At 44.6% G+C, this 23468-nt stretch overlaps 1 protein-coding gene across 20 annotated transcripts in view; it reads left to right on the top strand.

Annotated features, from left to right (window-relative positions):
• ABLIM1 (actin binding LIM protein 1) overlaps window positions 1-23207 on the top strand; it is a 445444-nt gene extending 422237 nt beyond the window's left edge. For 19 of the 20 annotated variants that reach the window (XM_033940562.1, XM_033940555.1, XM_033940566.1 and 16 more), the window contains 6 exons: window positions 4793-4857; window positions 11161-11221; window positions 12462-12469; window positions 16226-16300; window positions 17571-17651; window positions 22659-23207. In XM_033940562.1, the coding sequence (XP_033796453.1) occupies window positions 4793-4857; window positions 11161-11221; window positions 12462-12469; window positions 16226-16300; window positions 17571-17651; window positions 22659-22772 (404 nt within the window). In that variant the 3' untranslated portion in view covers window positions 22773-23207. Of the gene's footprint in view, window positions 1-4792; window positions 4858-11160; window positions 11222-12461; window positions 12470-15137; window positions 16191-16225; window positions 16301-17570; window positions 17652-22658 lie in introns of those variants that run through there. The other variant, XM_033940565.1, reaches the window with a different exon arrangement.
• The last annotated feature ends 261 nt before the right edge of the window (window positions 23208-23468 follow it).

The raw sequence follows: 23468 nt of genomic DNA, 5'->3' as shown, positions 1-23468 counted from the left end.
CCTGGTGGTGTAGCGGTGAACAGCGCAGGCCCGCTCTTCCTACTCTGCTGCCCCATGCAGAGCTGTGAGTTCCCGTGGTCTCGCGAGACTGCATCGGGAATTCACGGCACCAGGTGTGGTCACGGCTCTGCGTGGAGCAGGAGCGTAGGAAGATCGTTCCTGCCCCACTTCAACGCTAGACCACCAGGTCTGGGAGGCGGGTGGGTCAGAGTCAGCCCTAAGTAAGGTGTGGAAAGGTCCAGGAGGTGGGGGGTGGGTCAAAGTCAGCCTTAAAGTTATTTGTAAATTTTTCTTATTTACGGACCAGCTTTGCACTTAACCCCTGCGAATATGGGAATATGGAGGGAGGAATGTAATTCCAAGACCTCTTTAGATTAATCCGCAGTGAACTGCAAGTTTTATTATTATATTGTATTATATAATAACATACATATTACATTTAGGTAGAAACATAGAAACATGATGGCAGATAAAGGCGAAATGGCCCATCTAGTCTGCCCATTCGCAGTAACCATGATCTCTTTCTCTCTCCGAGAGATCCCACCACGTGCCTATCCCAGGCCCTCTTGAATTCAGACACAGTCTCTGTCTCCACCACCTCTTCTGGGAGACTATTCCACGCATCTACCACCCTTTCTGTAAAAAAGTATTTCCTTAGATTACTCTGGAGCCTATCACCTCTTAACTTCATCCTATGTCCTCTCATTGCAGAGTTTCCTTTCAAATGAAAGAGACTCGACTCGGGTGCATTTATGCCATGTAGGCATTTAAACGTCTCTATCATATCTCCCCTCTCCCTATTGGCTAAGGCTCTTAACATTTGCATCTCCTCTTCCTATAGGCTAAGGCTCTATGCACCTGCATTGTGAGGTCATAGAGCTGCCCATCTGCAGTAACCATTATCTCTTCCTCTCTCCAAGAGATCCCACGTGACTATCTCAGGCCCTTTTGAATTCAGACACAGTCTCTGTTCCACGCATTTACCACCCTTTCTGTATAAAAGTATTTCCTTAGATTACTCCGGAGCCCATCACCTCTTAACTTCAACCTATGTCCTCTCATTCCAGAGCTTCCTTTCAAATGAAAAAGACTCGGCTCGCGTGCATTTAAGCGATATAGGCATTTAAACGTCTCTACCATATTTCCCCTCTCCTTATTGGCTAAGGCTCTTAACATTTGCATCTCCTCTTCCTATAGGCTAAGGCTCTGTGCACCTGCATTGTGAGGTCATAGAGCTGCCCATCTGCAGTAACCATTATCTCTTCCTCTCTCCAAGAGATCCCACGTGCCTATCTCAGGCCCTTTTGAATTCAGACACAGTCTCTGTTCCTTTCTGTAAAAAAGTAATTCCTTAGATTACTCCGGAGCCCATCACCTCTTAACTTCAACCTATGTCCTCTCATTCCAGAGCTTCCTTTCAAATGAAAAAGACTCGGCTCGCGTGCATTTAAGCGATATAGGCATTTAAACGTCTCTACCATATTTCCCCTCTCCCTATTGGCTAAGGCTCTTAACATTTGCATCTCCTCTTCCTATAGGCTAAGGCTCTGTGCACCTGCATTGTGAGGTCATAGAGTTGCCCATCTGCAGTAACCATTATCTCTTCCTCTCTCCAAGAGATCCCACGTGCCTATCTCAGGCCCTTTTGAATTCAGACACAGTCTCTGTTCCTTTCTGTAAAAAAGTAATTCCTTAGATTACTCCGGAGCCCATCACCTCTTAACTTCAACCTATGTCCTCTCATTCCAGAGCTTCCTTTCAAATGAAAAAGACTCGGCTCGCGTGCATTTAAGCGATATAGGCATTTAAACGTCTCTACCATATTTCCCCTCTCCCTATTGGCTAAGGCTCTTAACATTTGCATCTCCTCTTCCTATAGGCTAAGGCTCTATGCACCTGCATTGTGAGGTCATAGAGTTGTCCATCCGCAGTAACCATTATCTCTTCCTCTCTCCGAGAGATCCCACGTGCCTATCCCAGGCTTTCTTGAATTCAGACACAGTCTCTGTCTCCACCACCTCTTCCGGGAGACTGTTCCATGCATCTACCACCCTTTCTGTAAAAAAAGTATTTCCTTAGATTACTCCTGAACCTATCACCAATAATAATAATAACTTTATTCTTATATACCGCCAATAATCTAGAAGTCGCAAGATTATTGGCGGTATATAAGAATAAAGTTATTATTATTATTATTATTAACTTCATCCCTTGCCTTCTCACTTGAGTTTCCTTGTAATTGAAAGAGACTGGCCTCATGTGAATTTATACCATGTAGGTATTTGAACGTCTCTATCATATCTCCCCTCTCCCACCTTTCCTCCAAAGTATACAGATTGAGATCTTTAAGTCTGTCCCCATATGCCTTATGACAAAGACCACATAACATTTTAGTAGCCTTCCTCTGGACCGACTCCATCCTTTTTAAATCTTTTTGAAGGTGCGGCCTCCAGAATTGTACACAATATTCTAAATGAGGTCTCACCAGAGTCTTATACAGGGGCATCAATACCTCCTTTTTCCTACTGGCCATATCTCTCCCTATGCAACCTAGCATCCTTCTAGCTTTCGCCGTCACCTTTTCAACCTGTTTGGCCACCTTAAGATCATCACATACAATCCCACCCAAGTCCCGCTCTGCCATCGTGCACATAAGTTTTTCACCCCTAAACTGTACCATTCCCTCGGGTTTTTGCAGCCCAAATGCATGACCTTGCATTTCTTAGCATTAAATTTTAGCTGCCAAATTTCAGACCATTCTTCAAGCTTCGCCAGGTCTTTCTTCATGTTATTCACGCCATCTACTCTATTGTCTACTCTATTGCAGATTTTGGTATCATCCGCAGAGATATATATCTTACGCTAGTCATAGACCCCGACATAAAAATTACTGAAGACCACTGGCCTAGGCTTTATATAGTATCTATGCTTCCCCACCCCACATATAGCTTAAGCTCTACGTACTGTCCTCCACATACCCTCATTCCAACCTGGGCTGAATATACTGCTTCTCAGTGGCATAGTAAGGGGGGGAGCAGTCCGCTCCTGATGCCATCTTGCTCAGGGCACCAGTACCACTCCTCCCCCTGCCACACGTGCACCCCTTCCCCCGTACTTTTTTCAACTTCGGCGTGAGCTGACGCCAACGTGCTGCCCACATCGACTGTGGCGCTCTCTCTGCCATCGCGTCCAGGACCCGCGCCTAGAAAGTGATGTCAGAGAGAGCGCCGAAGGCAACGTGGGCAGTACGTTGGCGGCTGCTCGCGCCAAAGTTGAAAAGGTGTGCGGAAGGGGCGCCAGTGCACGGCAGGGGAGCGGAGGAGGGGCAGCACTCACCCTCCGCTACACCACTGCTGCTTCTCCTTTAACGCTCTCAAGAGTAACCACCCTTCGCTGCCTCTGCGTTTTCTCCCGATTACAGTCCAAACTTTTGCGCTCCCATGGAATACTAAGGTGTTGCCGGGCTTCATCTTAAAGCTCAGACTACAGTGTTTCCCCCCCCCCAAATTCGTGGTCTGCTCCCACCGCCTCTTCCTGTAGTAAAGTCAGGCTACCCCAATCAGGAGCTGTGTGTCAAAGCAGTTCCTGATTGGTGTAGCCCGACTGCTACAGGAAGAGGCGGTGGGAGCAGACCGCAAGTGATTTTCTTCACCCACCGGCGCTCCAGCTGCCCTCTCAAGTTTCAAGTTTATTAATTGATTTGTTCAATCGCTTAATCTGATTTCTAAGCGATGTACAATAAAATATGCATACATAAGGAGACAAAAACATTACATACACTTAATTAATTATAATATAAACAAAAGGAAAGAGGGGATGAAATCCATTTTTATAGTAAAGAAAGGACATACATGGTAAATACAAAAGGAAACTGGGAAGAGAAAAAAAGAAATAAAAAATAAAATAACACTTTATAATAAAATTTAATTAAGTAGCAAATGCATCTTTAAATAAAAAGGTTTTTAATTCGCTTTTAAATTTCCCAAATACCTTCTCCTCCCGTAAAAACATGGGAAGCGCATTCCAAATCTGGGGAGCTGTACATGAAAAGATAAATTGTCTTCTTGTACTAATAATTTTTAGTGAAGGAATTGATAAAAGGTTCCGTTCATTAGATCGTAAGGTTCTTTTAACTGAATATGGGATAAGCAACCTAAATAAAAATGCTGGAGTCTTATTTTCTAATGTTTTAAAAATAATTGTACATAATTTATGCGTAATTCTATGAATGACTGGGAGCCAATGAGCCTCCCCTGCCTTTCAACAGGCGAGAAACCACATTTGCGGTTTTTTGAAATTTGCAGGGGTTCCTAAAACGGAACCCCCGCAAATTTTGGGGGAGTACCGTATATATATTGACATCTCGCAACAGAACCTGTGGTTGTACATGCCTAGGGTTACCAGACATCTGGATTTACCCAGACAGCTTTTCAAAACCGGCTGGGTAATGTGGGGTGAGATCCTACTGTATGTGGACACTCGGGTACTCAAGTGTCCTTATTGAGTACTGGTGTACATTTGATTGTCCATTTACCCTTTACCATAGACCGGGCCTAAATGTAGCAGGCAAGTGGGCGAATTACAGTATTCTATAGGTTACCTGCTTCTGCTCTGTCCATGTGAACATGTCCCTTACAAATACATGTTTTGCCATTTCAGGGCCTATTTGTGAAATACCACCTAGAAGCCCAAAGGACACTTATGTTCCCAAAAGCCAGTTGTCTATATATTTAAGAGTACAATGTCTAAATGTACCTGACTTTTTTAATAGAATTGGTCTTTTCTCTTCCAGCTCGGCGCACATCTGCTTCCAAAACCTCCTCCCTCCCTGGTTATGGACGGAATGGACTCCACAGGGTAAGAAGTGAGCTGGGGCTGCTTGAAGACCACTAGCCATCTCTATCTGTCCATCTCTCTCTCTCTCTCTCTCCGGAGACAAGCAGGAGAGATGCAGGCACACTTGATGTTGAATTGTCCTATACTGGTCCTATGTGTCGGTGCTCTCCCCTAGCTAAAGTAAGATATTGCTTACTGAGCATGTGCAGGATCTCCCACCTCTCACAGCTCCTCCCCTATGATATCAGTTTAGTCCTTAGCAGAAGAACCAACTACAAGGGAATAAAGAGAGGAAAAGTGTGGCTGCATTCCTCTGCTGTCTAAGGAGAACATATGTTACAGGTAAGTAACTTTGCTCTCTCTCTCTCTGTATATATATATGTTTTATTTATGTATTTATTTACCGCCTATCAAGGTTATCTAGGCGATTTACAATCAGGTACTCAAACATTATCTATCCCGGTGGGCTCGCAATCTATCTAATGTATCTGGGGCAGTGGAGGATTAAAGACTCCTTTTATCAAGCCACGCTAGTGGTTTAACGCACGTAATACCGTGCGCTAAACCGCTAGCCACTACCGTCTCCTCTTGAGCAGGTGGTAGTTTTTGGCCAGCGCAGGGGCTAGCGTGTGATGAAAAGTCACGCGCATTAACCCCGCTAGCGCGGCTTGATAAAAGGAGCCCTAAGTGTGCCCAGGGTCACAAGGAGCAGCACAGGTATTGAACCCACAACCTTAGGGTGCTGAGGCTGTAGCTCTAACCACTGCACCACTCTATCTAAAAACCACGTCTCCTAAAAAGTGGTTTATAGCAATATCCAGTAACCTACTATAGAGATTAAAACATCAAAACAAGCAAACTAGTTCATTTAAGCCACTGCAAAGAACCTTTCTGGGTTGAACGATCATGTTTCCTCACTGGAAAAATCCCAGGGAATTAAATAAGGATCCAAAGTTTCTGAGCTTTTGGCTTCTGTTCACACAGCTGCGGATTCTGCCTCATATACAGCTCGTCTGTGTGAATTACATCCCTCTGGCTCCAAATATAATCCAGCACTATGACAAAATGGATGTCTGTGTCGGTGTTGTGGCAGATTAATCCTCTGTTGCACTTTCATATTTTTGCGGGAAATGGTTGAGGCGGGAGAAGTAAGAGGGTGTGTCTTAGAATGTCACGTGACTAGTCGGTCAGACAAAACAGGGTGATTATGTGGAAAAGTAATGCAATTTGCTTTTGAGATATTTAATAAATAGTGTTAAAAAAAATAAGTCTGGAAACTTTTTGAAGATCCCTCGTATACAGTAGCATAAGCTCCATTGGAAAATCACTTGTCAGTGCTGAGGCTGGATAATCTTCTCTCCCCGGGGGTTGTGGCGTGATCAGTTAAGAGTGGAAAGTCAACGAATGCAAGATGCTTCCTGTTGGCCTTTCCTGCCTCCAAAATTTCCCAGTGATAAGGATGCAGAAGCCTTAGGGGGGGGGGGGTGTTCCCCTAGAATTTGATGAAATAAAGTTATGCTTGTTTGATCTTGATAAGTTGTTAGTGAAAGAAGAGAAAAGCCATGACATGGCTCTGTGATGGTATGGATAGCTCAAGGAAGGATCTAGCTAAGTTGGAAGATTGTTCCAGAAATTGGCAACTAAGATTTAATGCTAATAAAGGCAGGGTCATAATCTTGGACTACAGAAACATAAGAACATAAGAAAAGCCGCAGCTGGGTCAGGTCCATCGCGCCCAGCAGTCCACTCATGCGGCGGCTACCAGGTCAAAGACCAGTGCCCTAACCAAGACCAGCCCTACTTGCGTTCGTTCTGATTCAGCAGGAACTTGTCCAACCTTGTCTTGAATCCCCGGAGGCTGTTTTCCATTATAACAGACTCTGGAAGAACATTCCAGTTCTCTACCACTCTCTGGATGAAGAAGAACTTCCTTATGTTTGTACGGAATCTATCCCCTTTTAACTTAAGCGAGTGCCCTCTCGTTCTCTCTACCTTGGAGAAGGTGAACAACCTGTCTCTATCTACTAAGTCTATTCCCTTCATTATCTTGAACATGTCCTCTCTCAGTCTCCTCTTTTCAAGGGAGAAGAGGCCCAGTCTCTCTAGCCTCTCATTGTACGGCAACTCCTCCAGCCCCTTAACCATTTTAGTCGCTCTTCTCTAGACCCTTTCGAGTAGTACCGTGCCCTTCTTCATGTACAGCGACCAGTGCTGGATGCAGTATTCCAGGTGAGGGTGCACCATGGGCGGCATGATAACCTTCTCCAATCAGTTCGTGATCCCCTTTTTATTCATTCCTAGCATTCTGTTCGCCCAAGGGAGCAGTACAATTTTGGAGAAGTACTGCGCTTGAAAGAAGAGCGAGACTTGGGGGGTGATTGCTTCTGACGATCTTAAGGTGGCCAAAGAGTTCGAAAAGATGACGGTCATAGCCAGAAGGATGCGTGGGTGCATGGGGAGAGAAAAAGGGAGGTGATAGTGCTTCGGTATGAATCCCATGTAGAGTGCTCTGTGCAATTCTGGAGACCGCACCCTAACCAGGATGGCGTCGGCCCAGAGAAAGGCTACTAAAATGGTCAGTGGTCTTCGTCATAAAACAGAGAGAAATAGACTTATAGACCTCAATATCTACACTTTGGAAGAAAGGCGAGAGAGAGGGGATTTGAGCATAAAATGAACAGGAGGAGGCAGGTCTCTTTCAGGTGAAAGGAAGCTCTGGTCCTAGAGAATGGCGCAAGGAAAAATTGTCCCTATCCCGTCCCCGTGAGCTCTGTCCCTGCCCCGTTCCTGCGAACTCCGTGCTCATCTGCACAAGCTTCAAACTATTTAAAATCACAAGTGTTTGAAGCTTGTGCAGTTAAGTTCATAGACAATTGCGCGCAAGACAATCGCGCGCAGACAATGCATTCACGTGACTTATATTGAAACGCTGTTCGGAGGACATATATAATGAGGAAACGTAACCATAGTAACGAAAATGCATTCACGTGACTTATATTGAAAGCGCAAAGAGTCAAGGGAATCATACTGAAAATGCGTTGACCTGATCACGTGTTAACGTGCTCTACGTGCGCGTGTCCTTCGTTCGCCAAGCGCCATCTAGGGGCGCGCTGAATCGTCATTGCGCTCAGTTATCTTGCGGTAAATTGTCTCGCGCTCAGTTATTGCTGCGCTCGATGGTCTTGCGCGGAGATATAGTTGCGCGCAATTGTCTTTAGCGCAATTGTCTGTGAGCGCCATTGTCATTACGCTGAGTTTTCTGTGCGTTTTTGTCTGCGCGCGATTGTCTGTGAGCGCCATTGTCATTGCGCTGAGTTTTCTGCGCGTTTTTGTCTGCGCGCGATTGTCTTGCGCGCTTTTGACCTGTCACCGTGCAGTTAAGGCAGAGCTTACAGGAATGGGGCAGGGACGGACCGGCCCCCAAGCCCTCCCAGTCCCACCCATCCCTGCCCCAGCCTCGCCTCCTGCTGCCTGTTTTCGTTGGGCAACACATCTGTGCATGCAACACAGTGTAGTCATGCGCACACGTCATATCCGTGCATGCGTGGATGCCCCCCTGCATGAAAGAAAGGTTTTCAAAACCTGGACAAAGTACCGGGTTTGGAAAAGCCATCCGGACCCCCAGACATGTCCTCAAAAGGAGGATAGGCACATGGGATCTCTTAGAGAGAGAAAGAGATCAGACTAGATGGGCCATTTAGCCTTTATCTGCCGTCATGTTTCTAAGTTTCTATGAAATCCGGACGTCTGGTAACCCTGGGAATGGAGATATTGAGTTCCCGCGGGGATGGGGACAAATTTTGTCTCCGTATCATTCTCTAGGACAGGGGTAGGCAATTCTGGTCCTCGAGAGCCACAGGCAGGTCAGGTTTTCAGGGTATCCACAATAAATATGTGTGAGATAGATTTGCATCTCAAAGAGGCAGTACATGCAAATCCATCTCATACATATTCATTGTGGATATCCTGAAAACCTGACCTGCCTGTGGCTCTCGAGGACCGGAATTGCCTACCCCTGTTCTAGGAGCAAGAGGGCATCAGATGAAGCTATATAGGAATTCAGTTGGATATTTCCGTTATTGATTGCATTTGACTTGTTTCGAAGCCACCAATCCAAAGGCCTTCTTGTTGTTTTCTCCATCACTGATGAGTTCTGCTGTCTGCAGGTTCAGAGCCCTGACGTGACTTGGTTTATAGACCTTCTCACTGGCTGCTTTCAATTCCTAACTCCTCTCCTTGGGTTCTGCATCCCCAGCCCTATAAGTCATGTCTCTCTGTCCAAGTTAGACTGTAAGCTCTTCCTAGCAGGGACCGTCTATGAATATCAAAATGTACAGCGCTGCGTAAGCCTTTCAGCACTATATAAGTGAAAAATAGTAGTAGTGGTGGAAGTTGAAGGGGGTTCAACGGAAAAGAATTCTAAGGAAATAAAGGATGATGGATGGGTGGAATGACCTCCCGATGCAGGTGGTGGAGACGATGGTGTACACCCAAGGGTGCTGAAGGAACTTAGGGAAGTTCTGGTAGCTCTGCTGACTGACCTTTTCAATGAGTCTCTAGAGTCGGGAGTGGTACTGGAGAAGGGCGGATGTCTTCCCTCTCCACAAAATTGGAAGTAAGGAAGAAGTAGGGAATTATAGGCCAGTAAGTCTGACTTCTGTGGTAAGAAAAATAAATGGAAACACTTTTAAAACAGAGAATGGTGAAGTTTCTGGAATCCAGTGGATTACAGGACCAGAGGCAACACAGATTCACTAGAGATTGGCCTAGTCAGACAAATCCGATCAATTTCTCTGACTGGGTGACCAGAGAATTGGGTAGAGAGAGTGCGTTAGATGTGGTGTATTTAGATTTTAGCAAAGCCTTTGACAGTGTTCCACACAGACGTTTAATAAATAAACTGAGTGCCCTCGGGATGGATCCCAAAATGACGGGCTGGGTCAGGAACTGTTTGAGTGGAAGGCGACAGAGGGTAGTGATCAATGGAGGTCGCTCTGAGGAAAAGGGATGTTACCAGTGGTGTGCCTCAAAGTTCTGTTCTTGGGCCTGTTTTTTTAACATTTTTATAAAAGATATTGTTGAAGGGTTGTCGGGTAAGATTTGCCTCTTTGCGAATGATGCCAAAATCTGCACTAGAGTAGACACGCCAGATGGTGTGAATAACAAGAAGAAAGACCTGGCAAAGCTTAAGAATGGTCTGAAATTTGGCAGCTAAAATTTAATGCTAAGACATGCAGGTTGGTTATACATTGGGCTGCAAAAACCCAAGGGAAGAAGGGGATTTGGGCGGGATTGTATGTGGATGATCTTAAGGTGGCAAAACAGGTTGAAAAGGTGACGGCGAAAGCTAGAAGGATGCTAGGTTGCATAGGGAGAGGTATGGCCAGTAGGAAAAAGGAGGTATTGATGCCCCTGTATAAGACTCTGGTGAGACCTCATTTAGGAAGCTCTGCAATGAGAGGGCATAGGATTAATCTAAGAAGTACTTTTTTACAGAAAGGGTGGTAGATGCGTGGAACAATCGCCTGGAGGACGTGGTGGAGGTAGAGACTATGTCTGAATTCAAGAGTGTCTGGGATGGGCGTGTGGGATCTCTCACAGACAGAAAGAGATAATGGTTGCTGTGGATGGGCAGACCGGATGGGCCATTTGGCTTCTATCTGCCATCTTGTTTCTATGTTTCTATAAATTCAAGAAAGCATGGGACAGGCATGTGTGATCTCTTTGGGGAGGAAGAGATGGCAGATGATATGGATGGGCAAACTGGATGGGCCTTATGGTTCTTATTGGCTCTTAGTTTCTATTTTGCTGTGCGTGTGTACGTAGTACGTTTTTGCTGCATGAGGCTAAGCGCGCTTGCGAATTATCTGCATTTCCTCTGCAGAACTTTGGGTATATTCTTGTCATGTGTTGTGTTCATGCATATGTGTCTCTGGCATACACACGATCCTCAGTCTAGCGGGGGTACCTTAGGGACAATATTCACAACTTGTGGGGAGCGGGAAGGAATTGGGAAGGATCACTGGGGTGAGGGTGAAATCAACTTTGCTAAACAGTGACACCTAGTGACCAGCTTCAGAAAGCACAGAACGTTTTGCAGGGATTTGCATTTTATGTATAGACACAGGACAAGCATAGTTAGAGGGAGAGAGAGTTTAAAATGCCAGAAACCCTCCCCCCCCCCCCTCCCCCAAATGAAGGTTTCTGATGTTTCCGGTCATGCAAAAGCTCATGAGAAGAAAAGTGAAAGTTCGGTTTGGTGAAGAGGTTTATTCAGATCCCACTCTGATTACATCGATGCACTGTTTTCTCTTCCTGATACAGCCAGTGTCAACAGATTTTGCCCAGTATAACAGTTACGGGGACGTCAGCGCCGGAGTTCACGGTAAGAATGTCAAGAAATGAGAGCGCGCTTTCTGAATGCACACTGCTTCTTTCTCCTTCCCAATAAGAGGCAGAGAGAGACTTTTATGTCCTTCGGTGCTGTCATTAGACCACAATAATCAAGAGATCAGGCATTTCCTGTAGCTAACGACCGGCCAGAGAAATTCATGGGAAGCCCTGAAGCTAGCGAGCCATCAGCCCACAGGAAGCACTCGATCAGTGAATCTTTCCCACTGCTAGAGGCTTTTCCACTATAGAACTTGTGTCACTGTTTCATCAACCAGTCAATTGGTTCTTAACCTTTTTCGGTTCCCAACCTGTTTAACTGATCAATGAAACTCTAGCACCCCCTTTGCTGAACCACATGACCACTAGCAACTGTTGATGGCCAAAGAGGTTGCTAATAGCCATTAACAGTGCTAACAGGTCACTAAAATTACAGGAAAACCTTACTTTACTTTTATCATTTATATTCCGCATATCCTACAAGCTTCAAACATTTTAAAATCCTAAGTGTTCGAGGCATGTGCAGAGGACAGAGCTTGCAGGGACGGGACGGGGACGGGGATGGAGATAGATCCCGTGGGGGACAAGGACAAATTTGGAGGGCGGTACTGCTTTCTGCTCTTATCAACATTTTAGGAAACAATTAAACATGTATTTATTTACTAGATTTTGGGGTCATTAACGTAATTCATCCAATTGTATATTTATTCTTTCTTCCAAACCACACTGAACTTAACGGCATTGCGGTATAGCAATGGAATTTTGAAGAAATGATGCCCGAACATGCACTTCATCTGTGGATAATTCTAGTGCTATCCACTAGAGAAAAGCTGGCATGGACAGACCAGTTCTGCCCAGTCAGTCCCGTTATATGTGCCTTGTCTTTCCTGGGAATCTGAACACATTTTGCTATAGCTGCAGTGGTGCATCCTGAGACGTCATCAGATGTCCGTTTACAGTTGGGGGCAGTCTGGGATTTGTAGTCCTGCCGGTTTCTTCTTTAACTCAGCTAGAACAAGGTGACAAGGCCCCTATGGAAAGGAAATTAAAAGACTAATACATTTTTTTTAATAAAGGGGATTGGCTTTGTGACAGAATTTGACTGCCTGATCTAATTCGGTTGTTCGTTGTCTGAAATATCTACTGTAAAAGAGCTTGCTATACAGAGACCTTCTATTTATCATATCCTTGCATCCTAATTGTACTTTTTCTCTTTTTTTTTTTTACTTTTCCAGATTTTCAGGTAAGGGTTATTTCATTTTGTTTTCCCGTAGACTAGGGAATGGAAGTCTTTCAATCATGCAGTCTGCAGACAATTTCATATTGGGCTTTCTATATATGGTTTAGAAACCATTGTAACTTGTTAGAAAATCTAGTTCAATCCCCCAAGGCAGGTCTTCCACTCCCAGGAGGGCTGGGGATGTTCTGGAGATAGCATTCGGAATGAATGGCTGACAGAGAGGGACGCCAAGGCCATTGTTTAAGGGTGACACCTGGTGGCCATAATCAGGGACTATAGTTTTAGGGTCCTGGACAGAGCCCAGGCCAATTGCCGCTGACCCAGGACCATTGCTGCTGTGACCATAATAGGTATCTTGGGAGTCGGGAATATAAAATGGGGGAGGGGAATCCCTGGGTGGTTTTAAATGAAAAAAACCCAAAAATCTCTGTGGAGATGGTGATGTTCAGGATGCATGCTTTATTAAGAAATATACAAATTCATTATCCACATAAAATATATCTAAGACCCAAACCGTTGGGAACTTGGACCCAACACGGTCCGTGTTTCGACAGTACTGTCTTCCTCAGGGGTCCCTAAAAGTCCTGATATAAAAACACGTAGATTAAAAACTGACAACAATACTGAGTCATAACTCTGCGCAAATGAGGTAGGACTCAGTATGTCGGTAACCAAAATCTCATGCACGAATACAGGATGTCTGGGGCGGTACTTGGAGAGACCTCCCAAGAAAGAGACTTGGGAGTTATGATCGACAAGTCGATGAAGTTGTCCACGCAATGTGTGGCGGCGGCAAAAAGGGTAAACAGAATGCTAGGAATGATAAAGAAGGGGATCACGAACAGATCGGAAAAGGTTAAAATGCCGCTATACCGGGTTATGGTGCGCCCTCACCTGGAGTACTGTGTCCAGCACTGGTCGCCATACATGAAGAAGGACACAGTACTACTCAAAAGGGTCCAGAGAAGAGCAACTAAAATGGTTAAGGAGCTGGAGGAGTTGCCGTACAGTGAGAGATTAGAGAAACTGGGCCTCTTCTCCCTCGAACAGAGGAGATTGAAAGGGGATATGATCGAAACATTCAAGGTACTGAAGGGAATAGACTTAATAGATAAAGACAGGTTGTTCACCCTCTCCAAGGTAGGAAGAACAAGAGGGCACTCTCTAAAGTTGAAAGGGTATAGATTCCGTAGAAACATAAGGAAGTTTTTCTTCACCCAGAGAGTGGTGGAAAATTGGAACGCTCTTCCGGAGTCTGTCGTAGGGGAAAACACCCTCTAGGAATTCAAGACAAAGTTAAACAAGTTCCTGCTGAAGCAGAACGTACGCAGGTGGGGCTAGTCTCAGTTAGGGCCACCGCGTGAGCGGACTGCTGGGCACGATGGACCACTGGTCTGACCCAGCAGCAGCAATTCTTATGTTCTTAATTTTTAATCTTAACAATAATTGGGAAATATGCGATGATACTCTGTGAATAACTCAAATTAGTATGCTACTGTGTTTCACAGATATTGTGACTTTATATTCTTATCTTTAAATACTTATATATTAAGTATTTTTTGGTGATGTGCTCAGACCTGTAACCCAATAAATAGTGTAGTCACTGCATTGAGTTTAACATGGGGACCATCATTGCAATCACCTGTCCCCGGCCCTCCCTAGTAAATTTAAACTTATTCAGATACTAAGGTAGATAAACAAGGCAAGTATTCAGATACTAGGCAAGATAAACAAAATCTGCAAGAGCAGCAACACATAGTTTGTGTTATGCCTTACACTAACAAAAGCAATGCCATAAAACATATCATACTAAAATATTGGCCAATATTGCAATATTATCCATCCATGCAAAATCAGCCCAAATTTGCCTTCTCCAGGGCGAAAAACTTAGGTGAACAGTTAAAACATAATTTAAACCATCATGATAATAGAAACAAGTCCCCCCATAAGCCGTGTGGTAAATGTAGTGTCTGCCGTTATATATTAGACACGAATTACATTGAGATACCAGGGTCGGAAGGACGACACTTCAAATTAAATACAGGCACAGATTGTGAATCTAAAAAGGTGATTTATTGTATACAGTGTCCCTGTAAAAAATTATATATAGGCCAAACGATTCGCATGATTAAAACGCGAATCATTGAACATCTGAGCAACATAAGAAAAAATCGTGTCTCCGCCCCCCTGGTATCTCATTGGTTGGAAAAATCACATGCACTGGAAGATCTTAAATATACTGTGATAGTACAAATCCACAACACCGAAGGGGACTTATCTAAAATGCTTATTCAGAAAGAACAGAGGTTCATATATAATTGGCAGACCCTACAACCAACTGGTTTGAATGTGGACATTGAGTGGCTACTTATATAGTAGCATTTCCCTGACGCTGTTTTCATCCAGGGTCTAATAGGATCCACCCCCTGTTTCCCTGTTTCCCAGCTTAGCTTCCTTTAAAAGCGCCAAGTTTCAGTAGAGCTTCACAGATGGCCAGGAGATTTTGAACGTGTCTGGTCTCAGTTAGCCAGCAACAGGTATTTAAACAAGTTAATTAAGAATATTATTAGTATTGAGGTAATAATAAGCTTGGATCTCATAAAATAACTGTTAAGTAAACTAAAACAATGACTATGTTTTGTATATGATTTTGATTTTGATTTAGATATAGATTTTCAGTGTCCCTCCCCGACGAAGAAAACGAAACTCGAGTCGGGGGGACGAGAAATGAAGATCATTATATGACCACTATTGGATTTTAAGTATCACTTCATTTGATTTGAACACAGTCACCATTGAGATTTAACCAGCTCCAGTTTAACAGCAAATACCACTCCATTCAGATAAGTACTACCTTAGTATCTGAATAAGTTTAAATTTACTAGGGAGGGCCGGGGACAGGTGATTGCAATGATGGTCCCCATGTTAAACTCAATGCAGTGACTACACTATTTATTGGGTTACAGGTCTGAGCACATCACCAAAAAATACTTAATATATAAGTATTTAAAGATAAGAATATAAAGTCACAATATCTGTGAAACACAGTAGCATACTAATTTTTAATCCACATGTTTTTATATCAGGACTTTTAGGGACCCCTGAGGAAGACAGTATTGTCGAAACACGGACCGTGTTTGGGTCTTAGATATATGTTATGTGGATTATGAATTTGTATAGTTCTCACTGAGGTGTTTTTTTTTTGTTTTGTTTTATTTTTTTGCTGGACTGGCATTTTCTGTGGGATTAAGGGTCAATCAACCTTTTGCTTGTTCTTTTGGGTTGTAAATGAAAACACGTTTCCGCTACTGACTTAGGTAGAAACAGGAAGGGGATGTCAAACAGGGAGCAAAAACCCACCACCGCGGTTGCAAATGGAGGCAGCTGGACGCTTCAGAGAGCACAAGGAAACTACTGGGGTTCTTTTACTAAAGCGCGTTAATCGACTGAGCGTGTGGTAAATGCTAGGGCGCACATAGACTATAACGGATGCCTTAGCATTTAGCGCGAGCTCAATCGGTTAACGTGCCTTAGGAAAAGGACCCCATGGTGAGGAAAGGAAAAAAAAAACTCTGGGATATCTAGGCTTCTGGAAGCTTCTGTTTCAGTCTGAGCTAGAGTGCCGGTCAGTCACTCAAGCGGCGGAGGGCTCAGCGTACATGCCGAGATGCTAGAGAGAGTGACGTTGGTGCCGAGAGTCTTTCCAGTGTGTGTGGGGGGGGGGTGTAATAAATGTTTCCTACCGTTTATCCCACACAGTGTCTCCCCGACGGCCACGTACCGGCGACGAGAATGGACCGAGGGGTGTCAATGCCTAACATGTTGGAGCCTATGGTAAGCGTTACAAATAAATAAACCCCAGGGAGTTACGGGCGGTGGAAGAGGGAAGAACCGGTGTAGAACCCTCCTGTCATTTCGTGAATTTGAATTTTGGCAATACACATAAAAACGGTGCGACGTGCCAGTTCCGCTTGTCTGGTTTCTGCCGCTGCTCATTTAAATCAAAGTAGGAATTATCATTAGGAGGTCACAGTCAAGCCTCTACTCCGCGCCCAATCCTCCTCTCCGGTTTAAAGAGCTCCAGTAACACTGGTCTTGGAGAACCGGAACGTTCTAGATCTTGGAGAACCAGGCAGAGTCAGGGCCGGCTGTTACCTGAATGAGGGAAGACCAGAGGCCATGGCAAAGGCTTGCTGTATTCTGACAACAGATAGGTTACAGGCCAGGGGTGGGGCCTTGGCAACCAAAAGGCCGCAGCCGCAGCCCTTTAAAGAGAACTGATTCCAGAAATGTTTTCAGAGGTCATTTCTTTCCTGAAACATAAACAAAACCGGCAAATATCTGCGCCTTTCCATCCTTCCATACAAAGGGTTACCAGATTTTCCGGAACAAAAATCCAGACCCGCGGCAAAAGCCCCAGCCCCACCCAGTTCTATCCTCACCCCCAGCCCTACCCCCCCCCCCCTCAACTTGTTCGCTTGGCGGGAGGGCATCTGTGCATGCGCTGGCATGGCGCGGTGACCTCACCCACATGCACATAACATCACTGCATTGCATCCGTGCATGCGCGGATGCCGCCCCAAAATCGCTGCTAGCTGGAAGCGTTTCAAAACCCGGACAAAGCGCCATGTTTTGAAAAGCTGTCTGGATCCTCGGACATGTCCTCGAAAAAGAGGATATTTCCGGGGAAATCCATACAGCTATAATTGCTGGAGTAAAGACAGATGGAACATAGGTAGGCTGGATTGATATGTGTTGGGTTTAGAGGAGCCAAACAAGAAATGGAGGGCTGAGCTCCTGTTGTACCTCCTTTCTATGATCTTAGATTTAGGAGTTTAGTGAAACTTTGGGGATACTAAATTTCCAAAGAGGCTGCTTTAGGAGTATAACTTTCAATGTTAGGAGTAGAAATCCTTTGCATATGGGCCCAGAGTCCATTTTTCTTTGATTCACTTTGACTAATTGCGTAATCATATTCTAGGTCACTTCTATCGTGCACTCAGTGATTCCTTGCATGAATGGCACTTTTTCCAGAAACTACTGCATGCTGATTTCAAACCCGTCCATTTCTGGAATTTAAATGGTGTTTTCCTTTTTCCTGCAGATTTATCCCTATGAAGCACTCATGGTGACCAGTAGAGGGCGGAATAAAGTGCTAAAGGATGTAGACAGGACCAGGCTGGAGGTAAAACAAGGCACAGTCCCAGTTTTAATACTTCTGGTAAAGCATAGGGTTGCTAGATTCCCCCCCCCAAAAAAAAAAAGAGGACAACTGGCCCCGCCCCCTGCACTGCCCCAGGCCGAACCCCCTGTTTAAGTTTAAGTTTATTAGGATTTTATATACCGCCTATCAAGGTTTTCTAAGCGGTTTTACAATCAGGTACTCAAGCATTTTCCCTATCTGTCCCGGTGGGCTCACAACCTATCTAACGTACCTGGGACTATGGAGGATTAAGTGACTTGCCCAGGGTCACAAGGAGCAGCGCGGGATTTGAACCCACAACCCCAGGGTGCTGAGGCTGTAGCTTCAACCACCGCACCACACACTCCTCCCCGAGACTTTAAGAGCTTTTGCGCATGTATGGATGGTGATGTGATGACGTCACGCATACATATAACTAGGGTTACCAGATTTTCCTTTGGGAAAATCCGGACTCATGGCCACGCCCCCCAGGACCGCCCAGTTCCGCCTCTGTCCTGCCCTCTCAGCCCCGCCCCCAGACGGCATCCGCACAGGTGCTGACACCACGTTGCATCCGCGCATGCACGGATGCTCCTTCCTCTTGCGATTATGTTGGGAAGTTTTTCAAAATCTGGACATAGTGCCGGGTTTTGAAAATCTGTCCTGACCCACTGACATGTCCTCAAAAGGAGGATATGTCCGGACCCCCAGAAGAAAGACATGTCCGGGGAAATCCGGATGTTTGGTAACCCTACATATAACATCATCATGGTGATGTCCATGCCTGCGCAGAGGGCCTCCGGTCACAGCCCTGGGCTCAGGGACTTCCAAAATCCGTACAAACTTCCAGGTTTTGGAACTCTCTCTGGGCACCCGGACAGTCCTCTAAAAAGAGGGCATGTCAGTTTTTTCCCGGACGTCTGGTAGCCCTAGTAAAGCAAAGGCAGACACTAAATAGGCTAACAAACGTGTCACCAGCTCCTTGAACCTTTTGGAGTTCTTACTCCCTCTAGAAATGGTAAGTGGTACAAATTAAGGCATGCAACTAGGATTGCCAGCTGGCTGGTTTTGCAAAGGCCAGGCTGGCTGTTGGCAGACTCTTTAAAAAATGGTACCCAAAAAGCCGGGGGGGGGGTTCCCTGCCCCTCTGCCTCGCTGTCTTATCAGCTCTCTCTCCCTCCTGCAGGTCTCCCTTCCTCCCTTTGGCTCCAATTGTACGTCTTCCCTTGCGGTGCTGGAAAACCCAGTGAATCGCAGGCATAAAGGCACATTGCTTCCAGCTGCCCCGATGCTTCCCTCTGCTTGGTCCCGCCTTTTTTATGCAACTTCCTGTGTGCTCATGCAGATTTTATGGGTACCATTTTTTGAGTCCATTTATTAAATATAGTCCTTAATGTCTACCAGTTACTATTTAAAAGCATAAAAATACTACACTGTGAACTGAATTAAAAAAAAACCCACACCAAAATGTTTTTTGTCGTATCTTCCACAGAACCTGGCTGATTCTTGTGAAATTTAGTGCGTCGTGTCCTGAATAAAGTTGATATAAAATATTGTAAATATTTCCCACTACACCACAACACTACCTTGTGAAAATGAATTGTAAACCTAATAAAAGCACATCAGAATTTTTACGGCTTATCTTGCAGAAGAATGTAATTTCAAAAAGTAACGTTTCAATTAAGCAGATGTTTGAAGTGCGCTCTTTTTGCACGAAGGCACGCCCTCAGCCTTGGCCGCCACTTATCTATGGACTTGTCAACGATGCTCTGATTCAGCTCAGCTCAAACAGAGATGAGGCGCTCTTTAAGGTCTTCGATGTCAGATATCGCCGTCTGGTAGATGTGTTTCTGTATCAGCTCCAGATCCGGTGGTCAACTGGGTTTAGGTCTGGTGAATTCACAGGATCAGTGAAGTCTGGGGGTCTTCCAATGTAGCAGTTCTATGGTGTCCTTTGCCCAATGTGCTGGGGCTTTGTCCTGCTGGAAGATAAAATGGCCTCCCGACATGCGACGGATCGCTGACATCACCTTCTGCGTCAAGAGGACGTCCCGGTAGTATGCGCCGTTGATCGATGAAGAACAGATCTGTGAATCAGAGTTTCGAGATGGCGACCGTGACCATGACTGATTGGCTGAAGGTTGGGCGGGTCCGTAGTAGGCGTTTGGCATTAACCTCACGCTTCAGTTTCGTTGAAGGCACGTAAAGGCGATCATTCTGATGTCAGAGAAAGGGCGGGACCGCCGGAAGAGGAAGCACCGCAGACGCAGGGCTCAGAGAAGGGGCGGGACCGCCGGCAGAGGATGCAGCAGGACAACGGTAGGCAGCTTCTCCATGATGGGGGGGGGAGGCTGTGGGGGTGCGAGCAGTCCTTCGGGGAGGGGGTGCAGGTGCGAGTGCGAGCGGTCCTTCGGGGTAGGGGTGCGAGCGGTCCTGCGGGGGGGTGAATCGGATGTCGGGGGGGGGGGCATCAGGCTTTCAGGGTGGGGACAGGACTTCAAGGGGGTCAGGACTTCAAGGGGGAGAGGAGAGTCGGGGCGGGCGAAAGGAGAGTCGGGGCAGCCAGAGGAGAGTCGGGGCAGGAGAAAGGAGAGTCGGGCGATGACGGGAGAGTCGGGGTGGCATGCGCGGTATACGGGTGTGCGCGGTATATAAAAATTTATTCACATAAATTACAGTTTCCCGCGTGCTATACCCGTGTGCGCGTTTTACACGGGTGCGCGGTATATGAGTGAAAATATGGTATATACCGCAGGACCATGAAGTTCTACGCGGTTTGCAATGGTTAAAAGATGTTACAGATTGAGTAGAATTAACAAGGTTAGAAGCTAGTTATTTTTTGTTTTTTTTATAATTCTTTATTGATTTTTAAACAAGAACAGTGTTATATAAATAAAAGAACAGTATATTATTGCATTAAGTCATAACATTAATATCTATATAGATAACAGAACTATCATTCAATAATTACATTATTTTGCATATAGTAATAACATAAGAACTAAGTAAATAATATAAAATGAAACCAAGTTACCTAAAATATCATTATCAATATTTCCTCCCAACCCCCCACCCTCCCTGGATGTGTAAAGATAAATAAACCAAGAAAAAAGTAAGACAAAATACAGTATTACATTTGTACAAATGTAGTCAATGGGCACCAAATTTAGTTGAATATTCCACTAAGTCCCCTACACTCTGCATTAATTCGTTCATATTTGTATATAGTACACATTCACCCACCAGAAAGTATAATTTATTCTATCATGATTCTTCCAATTACTTGTAATCAACTGAATGGCTATACCTGTAAGAATTAAAAATAGACGACTTTTATACTTATCTAAAGTGGGTTTAACATGTAAAATTGTTCCACAAATTATAGCCTCATATGTTAATGGAATATTTGAATCTAAAACTAGATTAATTTGTCTCCATATGGATTTCCAAAATATTAATATAAATGGAGAAAAGCTAGTTATTAACAGCGCTAGAGATCAGTTATTGTGGAGTAGGATTGTACAGGTTAGTTGCCCAAATACTTCAGGAACAGATGTGTTTTTAGGTGTTTCCTAAATTCCCCATAAGTAGTAGGGGTGAGCAATTGTTCCGGATCTTTGCCCCATAATGCCGCTTGATGTGAGAGAAGATGTTGATGGTGTTTTTTTAAATTTACATCCTTTAACCGGTAGGGAAACAAAATGTGCTCTTATGTGCGAATCAAGCGCAGGCGTCCGTTGCCTGGCTTACGATCCACAGCGCCCGTTAACCGGATCTTCCGTAGCCGCACGTCAAGGCTGTTTTTGTTCCAACCCTTCTGTGGGAACTCTTTCAACAATCATTGAGTGCTTTAACCTTTTGGCAGTACCAAGTTCTGTATCAGATTTCGGTCTTCTGTGGTGAAAACCATTTCGATACAGAGACTGTTTACAAGCTGTCGTCTGCTTCTGCGCGGATCCCACAGCAACAATTCATTTTCACAAGGCAGTGTTGTGGTGCGGTGGGACATATTTACAACATTTTACATTAACTTCATTCAGGACACGACGCACAAAATTTCATAAGAATCGGCCGAGTTCTGTGGAAGGTAACGACAAAAAAAGATTTCGGTGTGGGGTTTTTTGTTTCAGTTCACAGTGTATATATGAAACAGAATCGTCATCTGAAAAGTTCAAATGTGAATAAAAGATGAGGGATGATAATAAAATTCATTTTGAAGTTGGGAGCAATAGTTGTATCTTTCTAGAACACATATTTAGATATGGCCCTCCGTGGTGTGATCTTTTGATATGAAGATTAGAGAATGACACGGTGACAAAATTCTTCACCGTTCCCATCCCCGCGGATAACCTCGGGAAACCATCTTCATGTCATTCTTTAAGGAGAGAGGGAAGAATCAGAGTATGAATGGCCTCAACCACTGACCCGCAAGCTTTGCTTTGAAGAATGCTGGTGTAGAAGGACTGAGGTTGAGTAGCAACATTCCAGAACTGAGATTGTGATGTCATAATGCCTCATTCCACCAGTGCCTAAGAGCCAATCACATCAGTGATGTCACAATGGCTTCATTATCCTTGGCTCACATAAGAATCAGAGTATGAATGGCCACAACCACTGACCCGCAAGCTTTGCTTTGAAGAATGCTGGTGTAGAAGGACCGAGGTTGAAATAGACACTAGAAAATGTCATGGGATTATTTCCCGCGGTTATCCGCGGGGACGGGAATGGTAATGAATTTTGTCACCGTGTCATTCTCTAATGAAGATCCTATTTCATATATTTTTTATACCTATAAGAAGAAATATATTTGAGCTGATATGTACCCTATATGTACAAGTTATATATTCAATGGCTGAATTTTGCCGCTAAATGTATAACTTTGCTGAGTGTGTAATATTTTTGAATATTGGCTTCAAGAAGTAGAGTCTGAAATTCAAATTATTCTTTGAACCCTGCTTACGAGAAGTGGAGAGCATTTTCACTGTGGCTGACCCTGGTCTCTTTCCTCAGCGCCATCTGGCCCCCGAAGTGTTCCAGGAGATCTTTGGCATGGCTATCCAGGAATTCAACAAGTTACCTCTTTGGAAACGTAACGAAATGAAGAAAAGAGCCCGGCTCTTTTAAGACTCCCTCGGAGACCCAAACCACTTGGATCCCAGGAAATCGTACTGAAAAAATTGCTTTAGGTTTTTGTTCATTCCTGGAGAATCTCTGGAGACGCAGCGACTGAAGAAGACGCCTGGGGAAACGGAGGTGCATGGGCGGGAAGCACACCTCCTAGCAATGGGGCAAGCATTCCTGCCTCCAGAGCTTGGGCCATAAGTTTGGCACATCCAGGTGCCCGTCCGTCTCTGCTGCTTCTTCTCTCTGCCTTTTTGGATCCTGATAACTTTGGATGGAATTGGTTGAGCCTGGAAGTGCCCTTAGAATGCCTAGAAGAACCAAGAAACTATCACTCCAAGAACATTAAAAATACAGTATATATATGCATATAGATATATATATATTATCATGTAGTTCAAAAGAAAATAAATACATCCAACATATTCCTTATTAACATTTTGCACATCAGTTTCTTAATTTGCAGAGGATTTTTCAACAAAAGTTTGGGGGGTTTTAAGTGTTAGCAGAGAGAAAAGTTTGCACCTTACAAATCCTTGTTTGATATTTATATTTTTAAAAAATTCTCTGTTGCTCGAGAACATGCAGGATGATGTAACCCTGACGATCGGACATGACTGTGGAGATGCGATATAACCAGGTGTTGGATTCAGCAGCCTCTCGAGCCCCTGGTGTTATCGGAATATTAATTCTCAAGTG

The sequence above is a fragment of the Geotrypetes seraphini genome, chromosome 4 (assembly GCF_902459505.1).
Source record: "Geotrypetes seraphini chromosome 4, aGeoSer1.1, whole genome shotgun sequence".
Classification (NCBI taxonomy): Eukaryota; Metazoa; Chordata; class Amphibia; order Gymnophiona; family Dermophiidae; genus Geotrypetes; species Geotrypetes seraphini.
The sequence above is the reverse complement of the archived record's forward strand: the minus strand, read 5'-3'. Positions and strand labels throughout refer to the sequence as shown.